This window comes from Puma concolor, chromosome D1 (assembly GCF_028749965.1).
Source record: "Puma concolor isolate L17-30 chromosome D1, mPumCon1.1.hap2, whole genome shotgun sequence".
NCBI lineage: Eukaryota > Metazoa > Chordata > Mammalia > Carnivora > Felidae > Puma > Puma concolor.
The window spans coordinates 26,087,480-26,108,024 of NC_141676.1; the positions used below are offsets into that span (position 1 = coordinate 26,087,480).

Sequence of the window (20,545 nt, forward strand, 5' to 3'; positions counted from 1 at the left end):
ACTCTTGGTTTGGGCTCAGGTCATGATCTCAGGTCATGAGCTCGAGCCCCGTGTCAGACTCCACGCCAACAGTGTGGAGCCTGCTTGGGATTCTCTCTCTCCCTCTCTCTCTCTGCTCCCCCCCCAAAAAATAAATAAATAAACTTAAAAAAAAGTGAGATTATGAAATATTACTCAGCCTTTAAAAGAGAAGGAAATCCTGGCACTTGTGGCGGCACGGATGGACCGTGAGGCAATTATGGAAAGTGAAATAAGTCAGACAAAGACAAATACTGTATGATCTCACGTATATATGGAATCATAAAACAAAATAAAAACAAACAAACAGACAAAAAACCCCAAAACCCGAACTCATAGAGAAACAGAACAGATTGGTGGCTGCCAGAGGCAGGGGGTGGGGGTGGAGAAACGGGTGACAGAGGTCAAAAGGTACAAACTTCCAGTTATAACAGCAGTTAAGTCCTGGGGATGTAACGTATAGCACAGTGACTCCAGCTAATAACACGGTGCTCAGAGGACAGATCTTAAAACTTCTCATCACAAGAAAAGAAAATCTGCAACTCTGCCAAGTGATGGATGTTAAGTGAACTTACTTAGTGATCATTTTGCAGCATATCCATATACCAAATTTTTAAAAAGGCAGCTTAATTCTGTGGTTGGGAGTTGAATATGGGAGGACAGCTTTCGAGACAAGGAGATTCACTGGCAAGGTCCTGAAGGGTGAAGAGGAAACTTTCTTTGAGAAACTGTACAAACACAGACACAGTCTAAATCAACGGTAGGACCAGACAGTAAACAAGGGCACACACTCCACACATAACGGCTGCATTTAGCTGTGGGGGGAGGAGTGAGCCGCGCAACACCGTCCTTTCTCAGGCAAGCGGGCCAGAACCGTTTCTAAAAACGCAACAGGAGACAGGGATCCCTCAGGCACCAACAGCACCTCCAAGAAAGTCAAAGCAAGGGTTATTTGTCTCAGCTGACCCCACCGGCAAGGTGAAGGGAGTACTCCCACCGAGGCCTGGGTGCCTGGGTACAGAGACTGCTGGAAGGGACAGGGGAGGGAGGGTCCACCTCTGTACAGCCCTCCTGCACAGTCCCTGCTAGGATCTGCAAACCAGATTAAAAGCAGAGCACACATTTTCATCTTTTTTTTTTTTTAAATTTTTTTTTTCAACGTTTTTATTTATTTTTGGGACAGAGAGAGACAGAGCATGAACGGGGGAGGGGCAGAGAGAGAGGGAGACACAGAATCGGAAACAGGCTCCAGGCTCCGAGCCATCAGCCCAGAGCCCGACGCGGGGCTCGAACTCACGGACCGCGAGATCGTGACCTGGCTGAAGTCGGACGCTTAACCGACTGTGCCACCCAGGCGCCCCAGAGCACACATTTTCAAATGACTCAAGAGGAGTTGTGTTGTTATTACTGTCTTCCGTTTAACGTAGAATGATTTCAGCCTTTTTCCCTCTAATAGGTAACACTATCCTACCAATCTGAATGGGGAAGGGAGCATAGTGGTTTCCTCTCTCGCAGCTCTTGTAAACCATTGCTGTGAAATGTAAGGGGAGTTAATTCATGGGAAGGGAGGGACTGAAGTGTTGGGCAGACAAGAAGGGCCAATGCTCGGCAACAAGTTTTGGAAGAAAAAGCAACAGCAACAGCAATGATCAGGTCAGACACCGAGGGTCCTGAGAGAAGCTACAGGAAGAGGTCTCACCAACCCACTTGTACCGAATCTCGAGCTTTTGGTGAGTGGGGACCATTAGGGCCAGATTTGATGAACTTAGAAAAATCAGGAAATGCCATGTTGTTCCCCAAACACCACGGGACAATTTATCTCTCTCTCTCTCTCTCTCTCTCTCTCTCTCTCTCTCTCTCACACACACACACACACACACACACACACACACACACACTCTATATATATAAATTTGAATCATTCTGTCTCATAAAATTTTCCTTTCCATGTAAGAATTATTCTTCCAGAGTGGTGCTATCCAAAAGAACTTCCTGAGATGATGGAAATGTTATGCATCTGAGCTGTGGAAGAAGGTAGCCACCAGCCACCTGAGGCTATTGAGCCCTTGAAATCTGCGTGGAGTGAAGGAAGAATTTAATTTCTGAGCGATTGTATTTCATCTTAACCCGTTTACACTGAAGTAGCCACATGTGGCTACGGGACAGCTTACTGAAAGTACAGGCCTACAGCATCCTTCTCAGTCTGCCTAGTATTTTAGCATTTGATGTAACAGCTCACTTTCTCATGAGTCTTTTGTTTGCTTCCAGCGTTTCACCATTAAAAACAATGCTGCCACACACATGATCCTAGCTGAAAGTTTGTACACATCCCACACTATCAGGATAAAGTCCTAACAGTAGAATTGTGGAGTCAGTAGGTAATTATGGTTCTAGGTTTTTCCTACATGTTAACACCATCCACTTATAATAACATAGATACAAACAGCATCATACCTATTATTAGCTGTTCTTTTTAATACTTATTTGTTTTGAGAGAGACAGAGAGCATGTGTGCACATGTGCACACGCAAGCAGGGAAGGAACAGAGAGAAAGGGAGAATCCTACGCAGGCTCTGTGCTGTCAGCACAGAGCCCAACGTGGGGCTCAATCTCACAAACCATGAGATCACGACCTGAGCTGAAATCGAGAGTCAGACGCCGCACTAGCTGTTTGTGAATACGTGATCCTCATGGGAGCCTCATGACCACCACATCAAATGAGATGGGTCAGGTAATATCATCCCCTATGTATAAGCTTGCCACTGACTTGGTCGGGTTAGGTGGTTTTTATAGCCAACTTCAAAGAATACACCCAGCCACTCGGTGATGTCAGACCATCTGTTCCCCCAGATTAGTTTAACAAGGGAGAATGCTTATACTATACTCACAAGACAAAAGAGCAGTATACCAAAATTTATTCCCAGCATGATCAAAAATACGTAAAATAAAATAAACCAATGTGTTAACAATCTTTAGTTTGTAGCACTGTAACTTGTGTTTTTCTAAATCCCTCTCCAAACTTTTACAATAAACCTGAGTAATTATTAAAATAGGTAACATTTAGTAGGCAATTTTAAAAACTAAATGCTTTAGGGGCACCTGGGTGCTGCAGTCAGTTAAGTGTCCAACTCTTGATCTCAGCTCGGGTCATGATCTCACAGTTCATGACTTGGAGCCCCGTGTCAGGCACTGCACTGATGGTGCTGAGCCTGCTTAGGATTCTGTCTCGTCTTCTCTCTGCTCCTCCCCTGCCTGTGCTTTCTCTCCCTCTAAATAAATAAATACAACTTAAAAAAAAAAAAAGAACCGCTTTATGTGCAGTATCTCATTTAAACTATTTCAACATGGCAATAATGGTTTCAACCATCATTACTCCTATTTACAGATGAAGACACAGTGGATTGGTAAATGTTTAAGAAACTTGGCCAAGGTCAAGGGAATGAGCGGGATGCGAACCCAGGCTGACTTCCTCAAAAGCCTGTATCCCCGGCCACTACATCAGCACCTCTCAAACTTCAATGTGTGCATACATCACCCAAGGATCTGGTTAAATTGCAGACTCTGGTTCAGTGATGCTGATGTTGTGGGCCTATAGATCACACCTTGAAGAGCAAAGCACCACACAATAATCCTTACACTATAATCTTAAAGGAGAAAATCCACTATACTCAACCAGGAAAATGTCTGCTCATAATTCAGATACTATCAATGCTTACTAATCTATAAAATCAAAAATAGACTTTCCTTCCCAATGACTTTCTCAAAAATCTTCTCTGCCATCCATATGGCCGGCCCTACGCCGCCCTTGGAAACTCTCATGCACAGACACCAGCCCTGGGCAGCCATCGGTGTCAGACTTGCTCAGCCCAACTGAAAGCTGAATCAACTTTCTCATCTCATTAGCGGGAGGATTTTTTTATCCCCAAAGCTTCCATTAGCAAACACGTGCACGAGTCCAGGGAGCAGGTGTGTGGAGGAAAGGCTGTTGGGAATATCCAGAAGAACACGTCGGGCCCACCCTCCACACCCCATTGCAGACCCCGACACCAGCCCGTCTGCCACCTGCATTCCCCTATTCCCACGGACATTTCCTTTGCAACATTAAAATCATGTATTTAACCTTCCAAAATTTGGCAAGCACTAACGAATTTTATACTTGAAGGACCTTCAACAATTATGAATTAAAGCACCCTTTACCTTCAACAATTATGAATTAAAGCACCCTTTAATTATGTTCCTAATTCTTCATGTCTTTTTATATGGGATAACCAGATATTCATTGTTTAATGAACCTTTAGCTATCTGCAGTAACCCTGTTTATCTCTCTTAATGCTTAATGCTATGAACTTACTTATCTGATGCCATAAAAGTAGCCCTTGCACAATGAATTTTATTTCCCTAACTTTTCATTCTGTTTATATCTCTTGGTTTTTACTATGTCTCCTGTAATGAATAGATGGGTGATTTTTTTTTTCAGTTAAGAGTTAGTGACAGCTTTTTTTCTTACATCTACTCTTATAACTGGTGTGTTTCTATCACCCTCCATTTCTAAGATTATGCTTACTAATGCACTTCCTTCCTGGAATCATTTATGTGGTTTAGGCAGCAAATTCTTATTTGCTTTGAAATGAGACCAGAAGACAACCTTCAATTTCTTACTAGCTAACATGTTTAACAGTGATATTTCACAAAACAGAACTGTTTTCCCTTTTTCCTCTTGGTAACTTCTCCCTATTAACTCCCTTCAAATGGAATTAAGATGTGAAGCAGTTTTCACTGACCTGTCCTACACCCTTTTTACGTACCACATGCCAGCCTCACAAGGGACTAATTTATCCCCTGATTTTAATATGGTGATCATCGGTTCCCTCGCAAAGACCTCTTCTTCTTTGTCTTTTTTAAATCACAGGTATCTCTGGTAAAGACCTTTCTAGGTCTTTGAAAATGAGTAAGACTGTTCCAAAATCTGGAAGGGAAACAATGTGCCACCCAAGGGCAAAACCAGCTTGACCAGGGAAATTTCATACTTCCTTCAATTGCCTCTCTTTCTCAAAACCACACGTCCTTAGTGTCACCTCCATTCCTTCTAGGAAACCTACAGGGTACTGTATTGTGTGACTGACATTATGCCAAGCACTGACTCAGGAGCTAGACTATCACGGCAATTAAGGCTGCCTTCAAAGAACCTGCCTGATGCCATCCTGCCTCATGGAACTTTAATCACACAAGAAAGGAAGAGCCCTTTTTTCTGTTCAGGGTTGTTGCTGAGTCACATTTTGTCAATTAAAACTTGGTTGGAGAACATAATGCGTTCCAGAACCATGCTTGTAATCCAAAGCACTTGTATATCAAAGCAAACTTCCCCATAAGCAATAATGGAAACTCAGATGATTTGCTCCACAACCCAAAAACATTCATATAAGATAATGACAATCCTGTAATGTAATATAAAACAATGAAGACAACACAAAATATAAAGAAAAATAAATAAATATAAATAAGTTAACCTGCACTTACCTTTGAAAACATTTGGGGCTGGTGTGAGGGAGACAAGAGAAAGGAGGGTTATTGTGTAGAACAACTTTCACTATCGCTGACGGAATCACTGCTATCTATTGGCTCAATGGAATCTTTTTCTTTCCCTGCAACTTTAACAAGGAACCTTTCTAATGACACTCGCTTTTGCCTCCTTTTGAGGATTTCATGGAACTGCAACACTGCATTGTCATTAAACAGATTCATCTCTTGCACTTCTACAGCCTTATTCGAGTGGTGGTTTTATACCCAAATTACCCAAAATATTTACAAAATTTTGCAGTTTCCCACATTTTACACATATCCCTAATCTCATTTGAAGTGAGGGATTCCTCCAGTTTTCTCCTCCTCCTCCGCAGACGAGATGCAGATGTAAACTTTTTATAAAATCTTGCAATTTCAGCCACTTGCATACCTCGTTCGTACTCCTCCATGATTTCCTTAACTTCCACTGTGATTGTCTCTTTCTTACTGCCTTTCTTTTTACCCTTCTTCACGGGGGCCATTGTAGGCACTCACATGGATGTTGACTACAGGACAGTATTGACAAACTCTTGTCATATACTGTATGTAATTAACTGGCAATAAGGAAGCAGAGAAAAGGGTCTATATCTGCAGGCAGCCTGACCTAGAATGAAGCAAAGCATTCCTAAGCTTACTCTTGTATGGAAAAGCAAAGGACTGTCCACAGGTGCTTTGAAGTGACAAAAAATACACCCGTGCCAGTTGTGGGCACCTTCCAATGTTCTGAAAAATCACTGATTTCTGCCAAACAACACGATGTGAGACCAAGCATCCAAGCATGGGAGACAATCACCCACAATTCCACAGTGAGAGAAAGACAGGACCATTGGCTCAGTTGCAATCATGTGACATTCGGCATCATGTGCTACTCATATTGCAAGACATTGCTTATTTATCAAGTTAAAATTTATTAGAAACCTTTGCCCATCTTGTGGAACACTTGCAAAACAAATTATTTGCGATCCAAGGTTTTACTGTACTTGGAAAAGATCCTGATACTCTCCCCTTGAGGCTGAACAGTGTTCCTTTCCCAGAATATCTATTCCAATGTCTGAGCATCTCCAACTCCTCTGGTGTGTTTATAACTCAAACGTTGAGCGTCCCTATTATATTTTCGACATCTGTTAGTTTTTCTTGTATTGTCCTTACCATCTACTTGGGCAACATGAAGGAATTTGGGGCGTGCTAAGTCTCTGCCTCCCTGCATCACTGCATAGATCCAAGGATGTACAGTTTCTCTATATATGACGCTTACAAGGCTAGCTCTATCTTTCATTGATACAGAATATTCCTGACAGGCCATCTCTTTAACTTCATCTCTTCTACAGTAATTAGCACCCACACTTTCCAGGCCTGCTTCCCCAGGACCTGCCAGCTGGCCTCACTTGCTACTATCACACTTTTTCATCAAGCTTATGCTGATGTTTTTATGAAATCTGTTTTCAAAACCCTTTATTCCGTTCTGTTCTGGTTTCTCTCAGCATTGACACTTTTTTTATGGCATTGGATTTTTTTCTGATGAAACACCCTACATTGCTAATCACCCTTCCATCGCCCCCAAGTCCCCCGTTTTATTTTTAAAATAAAAAACAAGTTATATTTAGAACTTTCCAAACCAATTGAGAGGCTTTTTTTAACTGACCATGGAGCTACAAGAGTGACTGGGACTCATTTTTCAGCCATGTCCAATTAGTTTAACGACTCCCGGAGAACACTGCTCTGATTCAAGGCTAGGACTGAAGGAAAATGTTCCAGGGCTGCCATCAAAGACGACACACTTCTGATATCCCCGAAGCTAACCTCACTGGGCCTTATAATAACGAGAAGGGATTTTTAATGCAGTAAAATTAAACACCCTTTATGCTTTCATTTCTGTATGCCAACAGACACATGAGTGTCCCACGTGGAACACTGGCTCCTTGGGTTTGCAAGTCTTCTCAATCAAGTTATTCATAAATTCCATGTTCCTCCAGCACCCAGTTCCCAAAGGCCTGTTCCAGAGTAAGCTAAATGGCTGCCCTCCCTCTCTGTGGCCTCTCTCCAGGCCAGAGACAACCTTGTCTTCACACTGTGCTATTTGTCTGTCAAAAATCACAGTTGGATCTGAGCACCAGCCAATCCACCCAATTAACAGTCTCCTGATATCACAATGACTCATGAAAAGGAGAGGACATGGGAGAGAGACTCTGGAATCCTGAGGCTCAGCTCACTCTGGTCTGCCTAGAGTTATTAACATGTGACAGACCTGTGGCCTTACTTTCTCACAAGGTACGACCCACTGCCCACAAGAGCAAACCTTGTGGTTTGGGGCAACGAAATGGGGCAAATTATTTCTACCTTATTTCTGGTGCAGTATATTAACATTTCACCTTTCACAATGAATAATATCAACGACTAGTGTTCAGAAAAAGTTCTCCCATACGTGAACCATACAAGCTTCAGCTCAGGGTCAGAAAGTAAGAATAAAACTTCAGTTTTTCTTTTTATATGAGATATTATAATCAGCACTGTACTTCTGTCTTAAAAAACCTATTTCTGGACTTTATAAACAGTGAGCCTTTCTATTTGGCAACCCAGCAGTATTTAAGGGAAGTACTGACCAAAAAGAAATTGCTTTAGGTTGGCATTCCAATAAAATATTTCCAGCAACAGGGAGAAAAAAATTCTCCATCATTAATACATTCAAAGGCAAGTCTCCTGGTGTTGAAATAACTTGTTTGTTGTTATTTTTTCTTTTAATAAAACAAGCCTCCACAAAGGCCAATTTAAATACATAAAATGACAAGTTCTCCACAGGGAGGAATGGCAGAACATCAGTTTAAATCTGCCAAAACCAAGCCACTCGAACAAAATCAATTTAGGACGCCCCCTGACTCTAATGGCTAACATCATTCTATCCAACATGATAAACTGGAATCAATATTGACATCACTACCCAATGATGGAATTGTCTAGCAGAAGCTAGGGAGTACACCTGCTTCTTTCAGCATACATGAACTTGAGTTGAGTGACTACTCAATGCCAGAGCAGTAAAGCCAGTGGTCCAGCGGTTAAGCGCACAGGTTCAAGTTGTACAGTCCTATATGACAATTCTGAAACCACCTTTTATTGGCTGTGGGCTTGGGAACATTACTTAGCCTTCTAGTTTCCTCATCTATAAAATGGCAAAGCATACCACCTACCTGAATAAACTGCTTGAAAATGAAATAAGATTTGGGGCACCTGGGTGGCTCAGTCAGCTAAGTCCGACTTTGGCTCAGGTCATGATCTCACAGTTTGTGAGTTTGAGCCCCACATCAGGCTCTGTGCTGACAGCTCAGAGCCTGGAGCCTGCTTCAAATTCTGTGTCTCCCTCTCTCCCTGCTCCTCCCTCACTCTCGCTCTGTCTGTCTCCCTCTCTCTCTCTCTCTCTCTCTCTCTGGCTCTCAAAAATAAACATTAAAAAAATTTTTTTAATAAAAAAATGAATTATGGTATACACACATACCAGAAGATGTTTTTAAAAGAACGGGTAGATGTGTAAGAACCGAAAGATGGTTAAGACAATGCATATCTTTGTTTTTGTAATACATCTGAAATCAGGATGTACCCAATTTATCTTTAATATTGAAATATGTCTGAAATCAAGATGTGCTCAACAGCCAACAGCATCTTGTGATAGCACAGGACAAACAGAAGCAGTGATTTACTGGTCACTGGTGGTACCTGGGCAAACTTGGTCACAGCCATTCATGGTGTCCTCACCTCTGTCCAGTTCTGGGCACTGACAGTACTGAAGAGGTTGGTATTCAGAATGTCTTTTAAAGACTGTACTGAGATCCAATGTTGAAATGAAAAATTAGGGGCACCTGGGTGGCTCAACTGGTTAAGGGTCTAACTCGTGACTTTGGCTCACTGTGAGATGGAGCCCCAAAGCCTGCTTGGGATTCTCTCTTTCCCTCTCTCTCTCTCTCTCTCTCTGCCCCTCCTCCGCTCGCTCTCGCTCTCTCAAAATAAACTTAAAACAAATTCAATGAAAAATCAGTGTGTACACAAAAAAGTGAGGAAACAGTGAAAATGTGGTGATAGGGAAGCAAATATCTGTCATTGGAAAGATGACTGCAATTCCATCATTTTTGCAAAGCAATTCTGTAACTTTAAAGTACTTAATAGAGGAACACACACACAAAGAGCTGAAGCCTTACTGTAGTGCACATTAAGGTTAAGAGGAAATGCCAAATGCTTTGGAATAAATGACGTTTCCAAACGGGAGTGGGGGTGGGGGCAGACATAACTAATTCACATAGCTCAAAGTAAAAGTGACAGAATACATATTTAAGTATGTATGTAAAAAATGCATATTTAAGTGAAAACAACAAGTCGAAAAATTACGAATACAGAGACATATGAGCTCATTAAATTGTGTGTGTGTGTGTGTGTGTGTGTGTAAATCCATATAAGGACTAAAATGATATATATCAGTTCATAGTAATTTAGGAAAAGGAGAGATAATGTAAATGAAAGACGAAGAAGGATTTTAATGTTTTATTGTAAGGATCCTATTTTGTTTGAATCTTTATAATAAGCAGGTATCTGGTGTATTATTTTTGTCATGGCTTTAATTCAAGAAGATTACAACAAAATAATGTATATACAGCCATGGCACCCTACCACATAGAGAAAACCTTCAAGGAGGGACAGCCATTATTATGCACCTAGATACCACGAAAGACACAAGAAATATGACATATCTGTTGAACGATAAAGAAGGTTGTTGCCCACAAGCCACAGAAGAAACGTCTTCTTCAAATCCCTGAAGCCAAGAGCCACAAGAGTTTTAGAACACCCACACGCATGACCCAACATTCTAACTGGAAACCAAAAGAAAGCAAGTCAGAATGGGGCCACCGCCTCTGAAACCTGTTCAAGAAGGACTCATCCGTTTCATATCCCCAAAGGCAAGATATCCACCTGTGCTGAGGCCCTGTGACGTCCACGCAGCTCTGTTCCCATCAAGGCCAGGTGCGCGTCGGTACACCTCACATCCAGAACGCCTTTGCGATAGTGCCTGCAGACAAGTGCCTTCCCAGATAAGGACAGAAGGGAAACAACCCCACTGCCAACACTGGATCATCCGGTTCTTCAAGGACAATGAACACGTTTACGCAGCTTCAAGCCCTTCGAGCAAAGCATGGACAGGGCAGAGCTGGTGCCACACTGATGAAGAGCCATGTAAAACTTTGAGAAGAATTTTCTAATTGATCCAAAGACAAAAGGGAACACACATTTGCATGCTTGGAAAGCAAGAGCTCCTCCCTGGAAAAGCCTCTCTGAAGAGGACGTGACCGGAGGCACAGGAGCCTGACCTAAGATAACACACGCTTCTCCCTTCAAGCCCAGCATCCCTCTTCGTGGAGCCTCCTTTTTTCCTGCACAAAAGACCGCAGACAATGCACACTGCTGGTCTGAGGAGAGGAGGAAGGAAAACACTTGAGGAAAGCTGGACACTGAACAAAGGGAAATGACAGCTGGAAGGCGAAGTGTCTTAAAGGAATCCGAGTGTTATAAAGTGACACATAAACTCTAAAAAGACCTCAGAGAACAAAGTCCGAGATGAAAATTCCCCCAAAACCATCTTGCCACTAGTACAGATGGTTTTCCCCGCCACCTGCACAACCGACCCAAGTTGTAAAGCCCTTTGATGGGAAGGAAGCAGGAATCACAGGGAGGGGAGGGAAGCTGAGAAGAACAGTAACTGCTCTGTAGAGCAGAGGAAGGGGGGACTTCCAGGGTTAAGATTTCAACACACAACTCCCAAGGCGGACTTCTAGGCAGGGTGAACCTCCCCAGTTTCACATTCAGGGAGCCTAGAGGCTTCTGGCGTCAGCTGTCACCCTCCTCAGGAGTCTCTCCCAGGAGAACTGAATCTGCAATGTAAAACTCCCGAAAGTTTTCGCTGTGGTACAAAGGGAAGTGAGAGAGAGAAAGGGTCAGTGCTGGGCGGTTCTAATTACAACTGTACTTTCACATTGAACTTCTGGGGCTGTGGAAACAGAAAGCAGAAACCAGATGACTAAAAGACCCCTTGGAAGGAGGATGCCATCCCAAACCACCGCATCTAGAAGATATTTTGGATGAGCAGTAACAACGCTCAAGGTGTATGGCAAGGGGGCTTGCTCACCCTAGGGGTTCCCAACCGGGGGGGGGGGGGGGGGGAAGGTGCATTCTGCCCCCAGAGGGCTTTTGGCATCATCTGGAGACATCTTTGATTGTCACAAGTGTGGGAGGCCAGGAGGAAGGAGCCGCTACTGGCTAGAACCAGCGATGCTAATAAATGTTCTAGAATGGCAGGACAGTCCCCACAACAAAGAACTATGCAGCCCAAAAGTCGACAGAGCTGAGGCTGCGAAATCCTGCACTAGACCAACCCCATCCCTGCAATCATGTCCAGAAACTCTAACAATCCTACCTGAAAGAAACATTTGCCATCCCTAGGACGGAGCAGCTACCCAGTCACAAAAGTCCACTTCTTCTGGTAAGCAACATCAAACAGCAAGCAGGGGCACCTGGGGAGCTCAGTCGGTTAAGCCTCCGACTCTTGATTTCAGTTCAGGTCATGCTCTCATGGTTCATGAGATCGAGCCCCAAGTAGGGCTCTGCACTAGTAGCATGGGGTCTGCTTGGGGTTCTCTCTCCCTCTCTCTCTGCCCCTCCCCCACGCATGCAAGCACTCTCTCAAAATAAATAAATAAATAAACTTTTTTTTTGACTAAAAAAAAAATCAAGCAGATGATGTGACAAGCAAATGCCGCATCTTCAAAGTACCTGGCTGCTTTCCCAGCAAACATTTTTAAAGGTACTCCTCAGCATCCGAGAGAGCAGATTCTTTTACAACAATTACAAAGAAAGAACAGCTCTTTTACTTACACACACACACACAACCATCTTAAAAATCTCCTTGGAGGTCAGGTATAGGCACTGGCAGAAAAACCAGCACACTTAGGATGGCCCGACCATTTCCAAAATACTCTAAAGAGAGAAAGAAAGAGGAAAAGAGAACAAGAAAACTCCACAAACAAAACAGATCCCGGAGGATCCAAAGAATAAAACTTGTCCCCAGGGGCTATCTTACAGTTAAAAATAGTTCCATCAGCCAATGGCATATAGCATCTTTTATTTTTTGATTGTAAAATACAATAAACATATAAAAAAAGGGGGAATGTATACATATAGATCTCAATGAACAAAAACAACCCAACCCTCCTCACTCTCCACCCCCCCTGCCAAGTAATTACAATTCAGGTCAAGAAATCCAACCATGGCCCATGGTATCTTTCCACCAAGCCTCCCCACCATGAACACAGCAAAACAGACCCATGCTATTTTGAAAAGTTCCATCTTTCCTCAAGGATTGAGATTTATTTTCTGTATTTCCCATGAACACCAACTGGTAAGTTCAGAGCAGTGACCACAAAGTGAACAGATTTAGGGAGGAGGGGTGTTTATGGAAACAATCTCACTGACTGTTAAATTCACAAAAGCAAGTGGGAGTAAAGGCGTGGAAGCTGTGTGCATGATTCCTGCAAACAAGAAGCCAGAGTTAGAATCCAAGCGTCAGTCCTCACTCCGGCATCCTGGGTATGAATGAGTTCTCGTGAACCATAAAATGACTTCCTGCCACACAGTACCATTGAAAAAATTCAACAAGATCGTGCATTTAAAGTGGCAAGCAAAATATCTCACACATATATGTGCCTGCCATCAATACTGGGTCCCCTTTCTCCCTGGGCCCGTGCAAACAGGCAAGGTCAAGTCTTTACTATGAGATTATTTGACTACAAACTCTCCTACTCCCAGCTTCTTCTAAAATGCTTCATGAAGGTGAGATACAAGCCCACTTTCAAGTTACCCTGGAGACTTTGGTAAAAAGGTGTCTACACCAGTCTTGGAGGCCCAGAATTGACCATCCTGCCCTTTCCTATTCACTCGGCTGTTCCTCCCCCACCCATATCAAGGTCAAAGGCCTAAGTGGGCTATCAAATAAAAACACCTCAGACCCCAGCAGGGAACCTTTGTCCCATCTCTTTGAAGAGGAACAGCAACAAGGTGTGTTTATTTGTACTTCGGTACACAGTGCCCAGTCTCATCTACCAGGGCTGGGCTGCGATGTTACTCAACTAGGTAAAAATAATAATGAAACCTACCAGCTCACACCATTAAGTAGATCTTTCCAGGAGAAAAGATCAGTACTCACACTCCTGGGAGTACACATGGGGGGGAAATCAAGCGTGTTCACTGACAGAAGGAGAATGTCAGGGAATGGAAGCAAAGGTCCGCCCAAGGGGAGGTGGGATTGAACACCTGCAGGACACGGCCACCATCAGACACGGCTCATCATCTGTGCACTTAAAACCCAGCAAGCCCACCACGGGAAAAGAAACTGGACATTGGATGGGCTGAGTCTTTCTCACAGGATACATTAAAACACAACAACAGCTAAAAAATCAATGCTTCACTTCACTGACACAAACAACATAACAAAGGAAGAAAAAGAAAACACATGGAGGTGTCTGGGGTTCCTGAGCAACAAAGACCTCCGGATTGCTCTTGAGATGTCAGTGGCCTCCCAGCCCTACAAAGAAACTCAGAGTAGAGTTCAACTAACTATGACCCCAGTTTTCTTCACAGACTCTCCAAGGGGAGACAGAAATCCAAAGTACTGGCTTTTATAATCTCTCTTGTTTTTCCAACTTCCCAGAAGAGGACCAAGAAGCTGGATATGAGATAGAGGGGTGGAGTCTCTGGTCCCACTATGAACCCCAAACTGAACCACACATGGGCTTCTCTAAGAGGCTGGAAGGCCAGGGGCACCCGGTGGCATCAAGAAAAATGACCAGCCCTGTTTCTGGTAACACACTGGGTCAACGCGGAATCCATGCTAAAAGGATGATGCTTAATGTAACACGAAAAATGCACACACAACCCAACCTGCCTAGAAGTTTCTAAAGCAACAACTGTAAAGGTGATTCAAAGCCACACTGATGCAATGATCACAGAGAATGGAAAACCACCACCATGGACAGTCAGGAGGTTCTGTGACCCCTAATCTCTCCCTCCCCACTGTGACTGTTTATTGTAACGCTATTTTATACATATACACGTATTAAATAACCAGCATTGACCAGAGAAGGACAAAATTAACTTCACAGCTATTTTTACAGACATGGAGACTCAACCAAAGCAACCAAGTACCAACTGGGAATTGCAAAAAGTGTCCACTGAGCCACAAGCAAATCTGAGGACACCTACAAGAGCCAGCTTCCTGACTGTCCTACTTGGATGTTACCATGGGACACATCTCCGCTATGCAAATGGAGAGCATGAATTTAGAGGCCCTGGAAAGCTCCCTGTTCTAACAGCCCCCACACAGGCTCACTCACACCTACCTATAGCTGCCAATGCCCCCTTGGGACTCTTTCGCTGGACTGGCCTGACAGTTCAGGAGAAACAGGGCATTGTCCCCCAGACTGAGTTAAAACCCCATGGCACCTACCACCATTCCACCATCACTGGAAGGCACGGCAAATCCACAGACACCAAAACGGGTCTCCAGGGGTGGGGATGATGTCACAGGTCTGAGAGGTGGGAAAGGCTGCCCAGTGGATTCTGAGGAGGACCAGGACCAGGGACTTCAAGGAAGGAGGGGGATTTCTCTTTCCAAACACACATGGGGAGTGGGGGAGCTCAGAGTGATGTCAGCCTCAACTTCCCAACACATGAACCACCACAGACACCTCCACAGCAAACAGCTAGAAGCATCTGGGGAAATCAGGCATACATTAGATAAGTGGATAGCACAAATGTCAGGCAAGCATGCTTCTGCTGAAGAAAGTTCACTGGGCCCTGTCACCCACTTTCTGGGCATCAGCTGCCCAGGAATAAACGTCAGGGGGCGGGCCAAGCTGAGGAGGGGCAGCTGACAGCTGTGGCCAGCGGGCCGGGGCAGAGGAGGAAGGGCTCCTGGGCTGGAATTCTGAGCGTGACCACATCAGCAGAAAAGTTCCAGGGGACAGCACGCTGTCAGGAAGGGAAAGAGGCTTGCTGCTTCCCAGAACCTCAGGATGCACCCGCTGCGGTGATGCCTGGTCCAAAGGGCCTCCAGATGAAGCTCGGGTGCACTCTCAACGGGCACTTCGCCAGTCTGGGCGCTCGCTGAGGAACAACTCGGGGTGGTCAGATGACAAACGTTCTGCTCCCAGGATAAGTGGGAAAGATTAATAATTCCCAGGTCTGGCCCTGCATCATCTCTCTTTACCCAAACCAAACACAGTCTCCGGAAGGAGTGGAAAGAAGCCACCATGCTACCCTCCAGACGTCCAGGGGGGAAACTGAGGCACAAGGGTGCACGCGAGGGATGCGGGAAGAGGCCCTGGGGAGGCTCGCACAGCGCCCAGCACCGGGAGCCTGGGAAGATGGGATCAGGGAAGAGTTCCCTCCCCTCCCCTCCTCCCTTCCCCAAGACACACAACACACACACGCACTGGAGCTACGCCCAATCGGGGCAGCAGCCGGGCTCTCCAGCCGGGCTGCACACAAAGCCCCGCCCGCGCGCACAGCCCTCCGCACCGGCCGGCCCGCACGCCCACACAATAGGACTGCGCGCACCCCGCCGCGGCCCCTCGCCCGGGTCCCGGCCAGCCCGGCGCCGGGGGCCGCCCTCCGTGCACACTCGCCCGGGAGACGCAGCCGGGCCGCGGGGAGGGCGCGCGATCGCAGCCAGGCCGCCGCACCCCCGCCCCGCAGGAAGTTCTCCCGACGCCCTCCGACTCACCCGCGGCGCTGCTCAGCAGCAGGCACAGCGGCCCCAGCAGCCACATGGCGCGGCCGCCGCTCCCGCTGCCCGGCGCCGTCGCTGCCCCCGCGGCCGCGGCGCTGACCCCGCCCCTCGCCGCGCCGGCCCCGCCCCCCGCTGTCCCTCCGCCCGCGCGCCCCGCGCGCCCCGCCCGCCCCGGCCCGGCCGCCGGCCGCGCTCAGCCAAGTTTTGCCAGCGCCTCGCCGCGCGCGCCGTCCGCGCCCTGTCCCGCGTGCCCGGCTGCAGGGGCCGCCGACGGGGCTGCGGAGCGTCCGGCCCCCTTGGCCTCGCCGCCTCCCGCCTGGGCTTCGAGGCTCTTCCAACAGCCCGGGCTCTGTTCTCTGCCCCCTCTTTTTCCTCCTCCCTTAGCTCCTCCATCCTCGAAGATGCGGCGCTCACCGCCTTCCAGACCCAAGCTGGAGTTCTTGACTTAACTATAAAATTAGTTCACTCCAGGGAGAGACAGAAAAAGTTTGGAAGAAAGGACCAAATATTCTGAGAAAATATGCATTTTATTTTTAGTAGCAAGAGCAGAATACCGCGACCAGTGCTTCTCAAACTGTAATATGCATTGGACACTCGGGATTCTTGTTACAATGCCGATTCTGACTCGGTGGGTCTGAGGTGGGGCCGGAGATTCTGCTTTTCTAACAAGCGTCCAGGTCGTTCCTAGACTGACACCTGAGAACCACAAGTGGAGTAGGGAAGCTAACACCTTTAAGAGTTATTTCATCTGGATCTTGTCTACCTATGCCCAGTGGAACACTGGGGCCCCCATTTGCGGAAAAGAAAAAAAAAATGTAAAGGCCTACGCCCAGATGCAAAATGAACAGCTGCTCAAATGCAGTTGGAGCTCCGAGAGGCGCTGGTGAAAATTGCCAAAGGGTTTTAGATGGTGGAAGAATGCTGTGGCACTTTTGCGCCCCACCCTCCACCTCCTGATCCTCCCCAAATATGTAAAGTTGTGTTACACGATCAACATGCAGAGTAGTCCTGCCTCTCCATAATCAAGATACAGAGTAGTACCTCTTCCCCCAACAAGTTCACCACTCGCCCCCCAAAAAATAAAAAAACGAGTACAAACAATTGCCCCAAACTGGAAATAATTTATACGTCCATCAACTGGTGAATGGATAAGCAAATTATATTATATCATGTAATGAAACATGAGTGAATATCAAACGCATGCTAAGAGAAAGAATCCAGCCCCAAAGGGCACATTCTGTATGATTCCATTTATAAGACCCGGGAGGAGGAGGGAAGCTAAGCTATAGGGACCAAAAGCAGATCAGTAGTGACCAGGGTCTGGGGCTATGGGAAGGAGATGGGTGCAAGGGGCACAAGAGAATATCATACATTTGTCAACACATATGCAACTGCATCCCTAAAAGGCACACCGAAGACGGGCGAATTGCACTGTGTATAAGTTGTACCTGTTTGGAGGAGTCCAGAAGGTGTGGGTGCTGGGACAACTAGCCAGGGAGGTTATAGCAGGGATGCCAGCATCACTTTGGGGGTGCACTGGAGGCAAGCTCGCGGATGCTGAGGTTCAGTGACTTTTTCATTGTTAGCTCTAGTCTAGAAACGTGACAGCTCAAGGGGATCAGGTCAAAATTTTAAAACACCAATGACAGTTCAAAGTAATGAGAAAATGTGATGTGATATAGGAAAGTTTAACAAGTTCCACACTACAAAGTAGTGTGTCTAGTGTGGAAAATATAAATAAATTATCCAAAAAATTTAGCATTCAAGGAGTACATCCTGGGATCTGTGAACACTAGAGAGACTATCCCATGGGCTTCAGGGAGTTTTAAAGCCCCTAAAATTGCATGCAAAAAAGGTAGAGGTGGCATGTGCATTTTTTCCGGGAAGTCCCTAGCTTTTGATAATGATACCCAAGAAGGGGCTCCTGGGTGGCTCAGTTAAGTGTCCAACTTCAGCTCAGGTCACGATCTCACGATCTGTGAGTTCGAGCCCCGCGTCAGGCTCTGTGCTGACAGCTCAGAGCCTGGAGCCTGCTTTGGATTCTGTGTCTTTCTCTCCCTCTGCCCCTCCCCTGCTAATGCTCTGTCTCTCTGTGTCTCAAAAACAAATAAAAACATAACAAAAAAATTTTTAAATGATACCCAAGAAGGTAAGTAATTTCTCCTCCAGCTGTTCGTTTTCCTCCAAACCTTAGGAATATAGAAGGGCAGTGGACCTGACCCACTGCTAACGATCTTGTTTCCTTAGGTCCCTTTGGGCCCATGAACTTTGGGAATGATTTAGTATACATTGCTTACTCTCCACATCTCTGTCTCTCTCTCTCTCTCTGTCTCTCTCTCTCTCTCTCTCACACACACACACACACTTCTTTTAAGTGTACTAATGTCTTTGAAATGATTTGAAGAAATGTAAAGCCCTCTTGAAGTTCAATTGTTTTTATACTGAATCACTCCCAACCTCCTCACCATGTCTGTTGGGACAGGCTGTGAAACCATTCTTTACACTTCATTATTCTCCCCTTTCCCAGTTCTTAAAATCCCATCAAAAACACAGGGCATTCTGTTTCCGGAAAACACGATAGGTTCTAATGTCAATTGTTCAGGTCTCAGAGAAGCAGTTGCAAGTCTTTTTCTTATGCTTGGTTTAATAAAAATCAAAACCAGATTGCATTTGTCTCTTATTTGCCAAGTGATACACTCTGTCCTTGTATTTGTGCTTCTGACATGGGTTCCCATTGCTGACAAAGAAGTGAAGGGACTTGGTCCCTCTGTGGTCATCGGTATAATCTCCACCGCTCCCTACATTTTTGTATCACTCCTCATAGCAGCTCCCAGAACATTACAGGTGAAACAGCACTGCTGGGCTTGAGCTCAGGTGTTTGGGATGTGCTCCCATGCTCCTCCCACTTGTTCACACTAGCTCTATGACCTTGGGCAGGTTATTGACCTCTCTGAGTCTCCATTTCCTTGTGGGTAAAACAGGCATCATATGAACACTTGGAACTTAGGGCTGCCTTCAAGATGAAATGAGACAGTATATGTAAATTCTTTGGCATGGTACCTTGCATATAGTAATTGCTTAAGAAAAGGTAGCTGCGGTTGTGGTTGTGGTTCACATTACAAGGTAGCTGGTGTGGCGGCCAGTCTCCAAGATGGCTCTCAAAGATCCTTGCCTTCTGGTATCCATGCACTTGTACAGTCTCCTCCCCCACAGAATGGCCTTTATGACCAATGGATACTGTAGAGGGGTCGCTGGGGAACCTCCAAGGCTGGGTCACTTGGGTCATAGCAGTTTCTTCCTTGTGTCTTAGATCCCATGCTCTGGGGGAAACCAGCCACCACACTTAAGCAGCCCTGTGGATAGGGCCACATGGGGATGGTCTGAGCTTCCTGCCAACTTGCCAGTCATTGGACTGAACCATCTTGGAAGTGGAACCTTGAGCCCCAGTCAAGCCTTCAGATGAAAGCAGTCTTCATGAGAAATCCTGAGCTGGAGCTACCCAGCCACTCCCAAATTCCTGATCTGCAGAAGTCATCAGAGATCATAAATGTGTATTGCTGTTTTGAGCTACTAACTTTCAGAGTAATTCACTGTGTAATAATAGGTAACGTGTAGGATTGACTTCATGGTTCTAAAGGATGCTTTAAATGAAGTAATACATGGGAAACCCTTAGAATGTTGCTTAGTACATAGCTAAGCATTCAATAAACATAAGTTTGGTTGTTATCATAGTTGGTTTTTCTATTATTGTCATCATCACTACCTTTCTTCCAAAGCATCTAAGATTCGGGCCTGTCAAATTTCAAGAAGACTCTTTCAAACTTGAAGAACAGTTGAAACCATCAAGAGGGTTGAAGAGGAAGAACTAAAAGGACTAAGGAAAAACTTTATTTACAAGAAGTTTACTGCAGGGGCACCTGGGCGGATCAGTCGGTTGGGCGGCCGACTTCGGCTCAGGTCATGATCTCACAGCTTATGAGTTCGAGCCCTGCGTCAGGCTCTGTGCTGACAGCTCAGAGCCTGGATCCTGCTTTGGATTCTGTGTCTCCCTCTCTCTCTGTCCCTTCCCTGCTCACGCTCTGTCTCTCTCTCAAAAATAAATAAACATTAAAAAAATTAAAAAACAAACAAAAAGTTTACTGCAAACAAGGA

At 45.5% G+C, this 20,545-nt stretch overlaps 1 protein-coding gene across 2 annotated transcripts in view; it reads right to left on the reverse strand.

The window, feature by feature from the left end:
• LDLRAD3 (low density lipoprotein receptor class A domain containing 3) overlaps positions 1-16,503 on the reverse strand; it is a 242,038-nt gene extending 225,535 nt beyond the window's left edge. The window contains exon 1 of one of the 2 annotated variants that reach the window (XM_086677672.1): positions 16,388-16,503. In XM_086677672.1, coding sequence (XP_086533798.1) covers positions 16,388-16,433 — 46 coding nt within the window. In that variant the 5' untranslated portion in view covers positions 16,434-16,503. The remainder of the gene's footprint in view (positions 1-16,387) is intronic. The other variant, XM_086677675.1, reaches the window with a different exon arrangement.
• Positions 16,504-20,545: the final 4,042 nt, after the last annotated feature.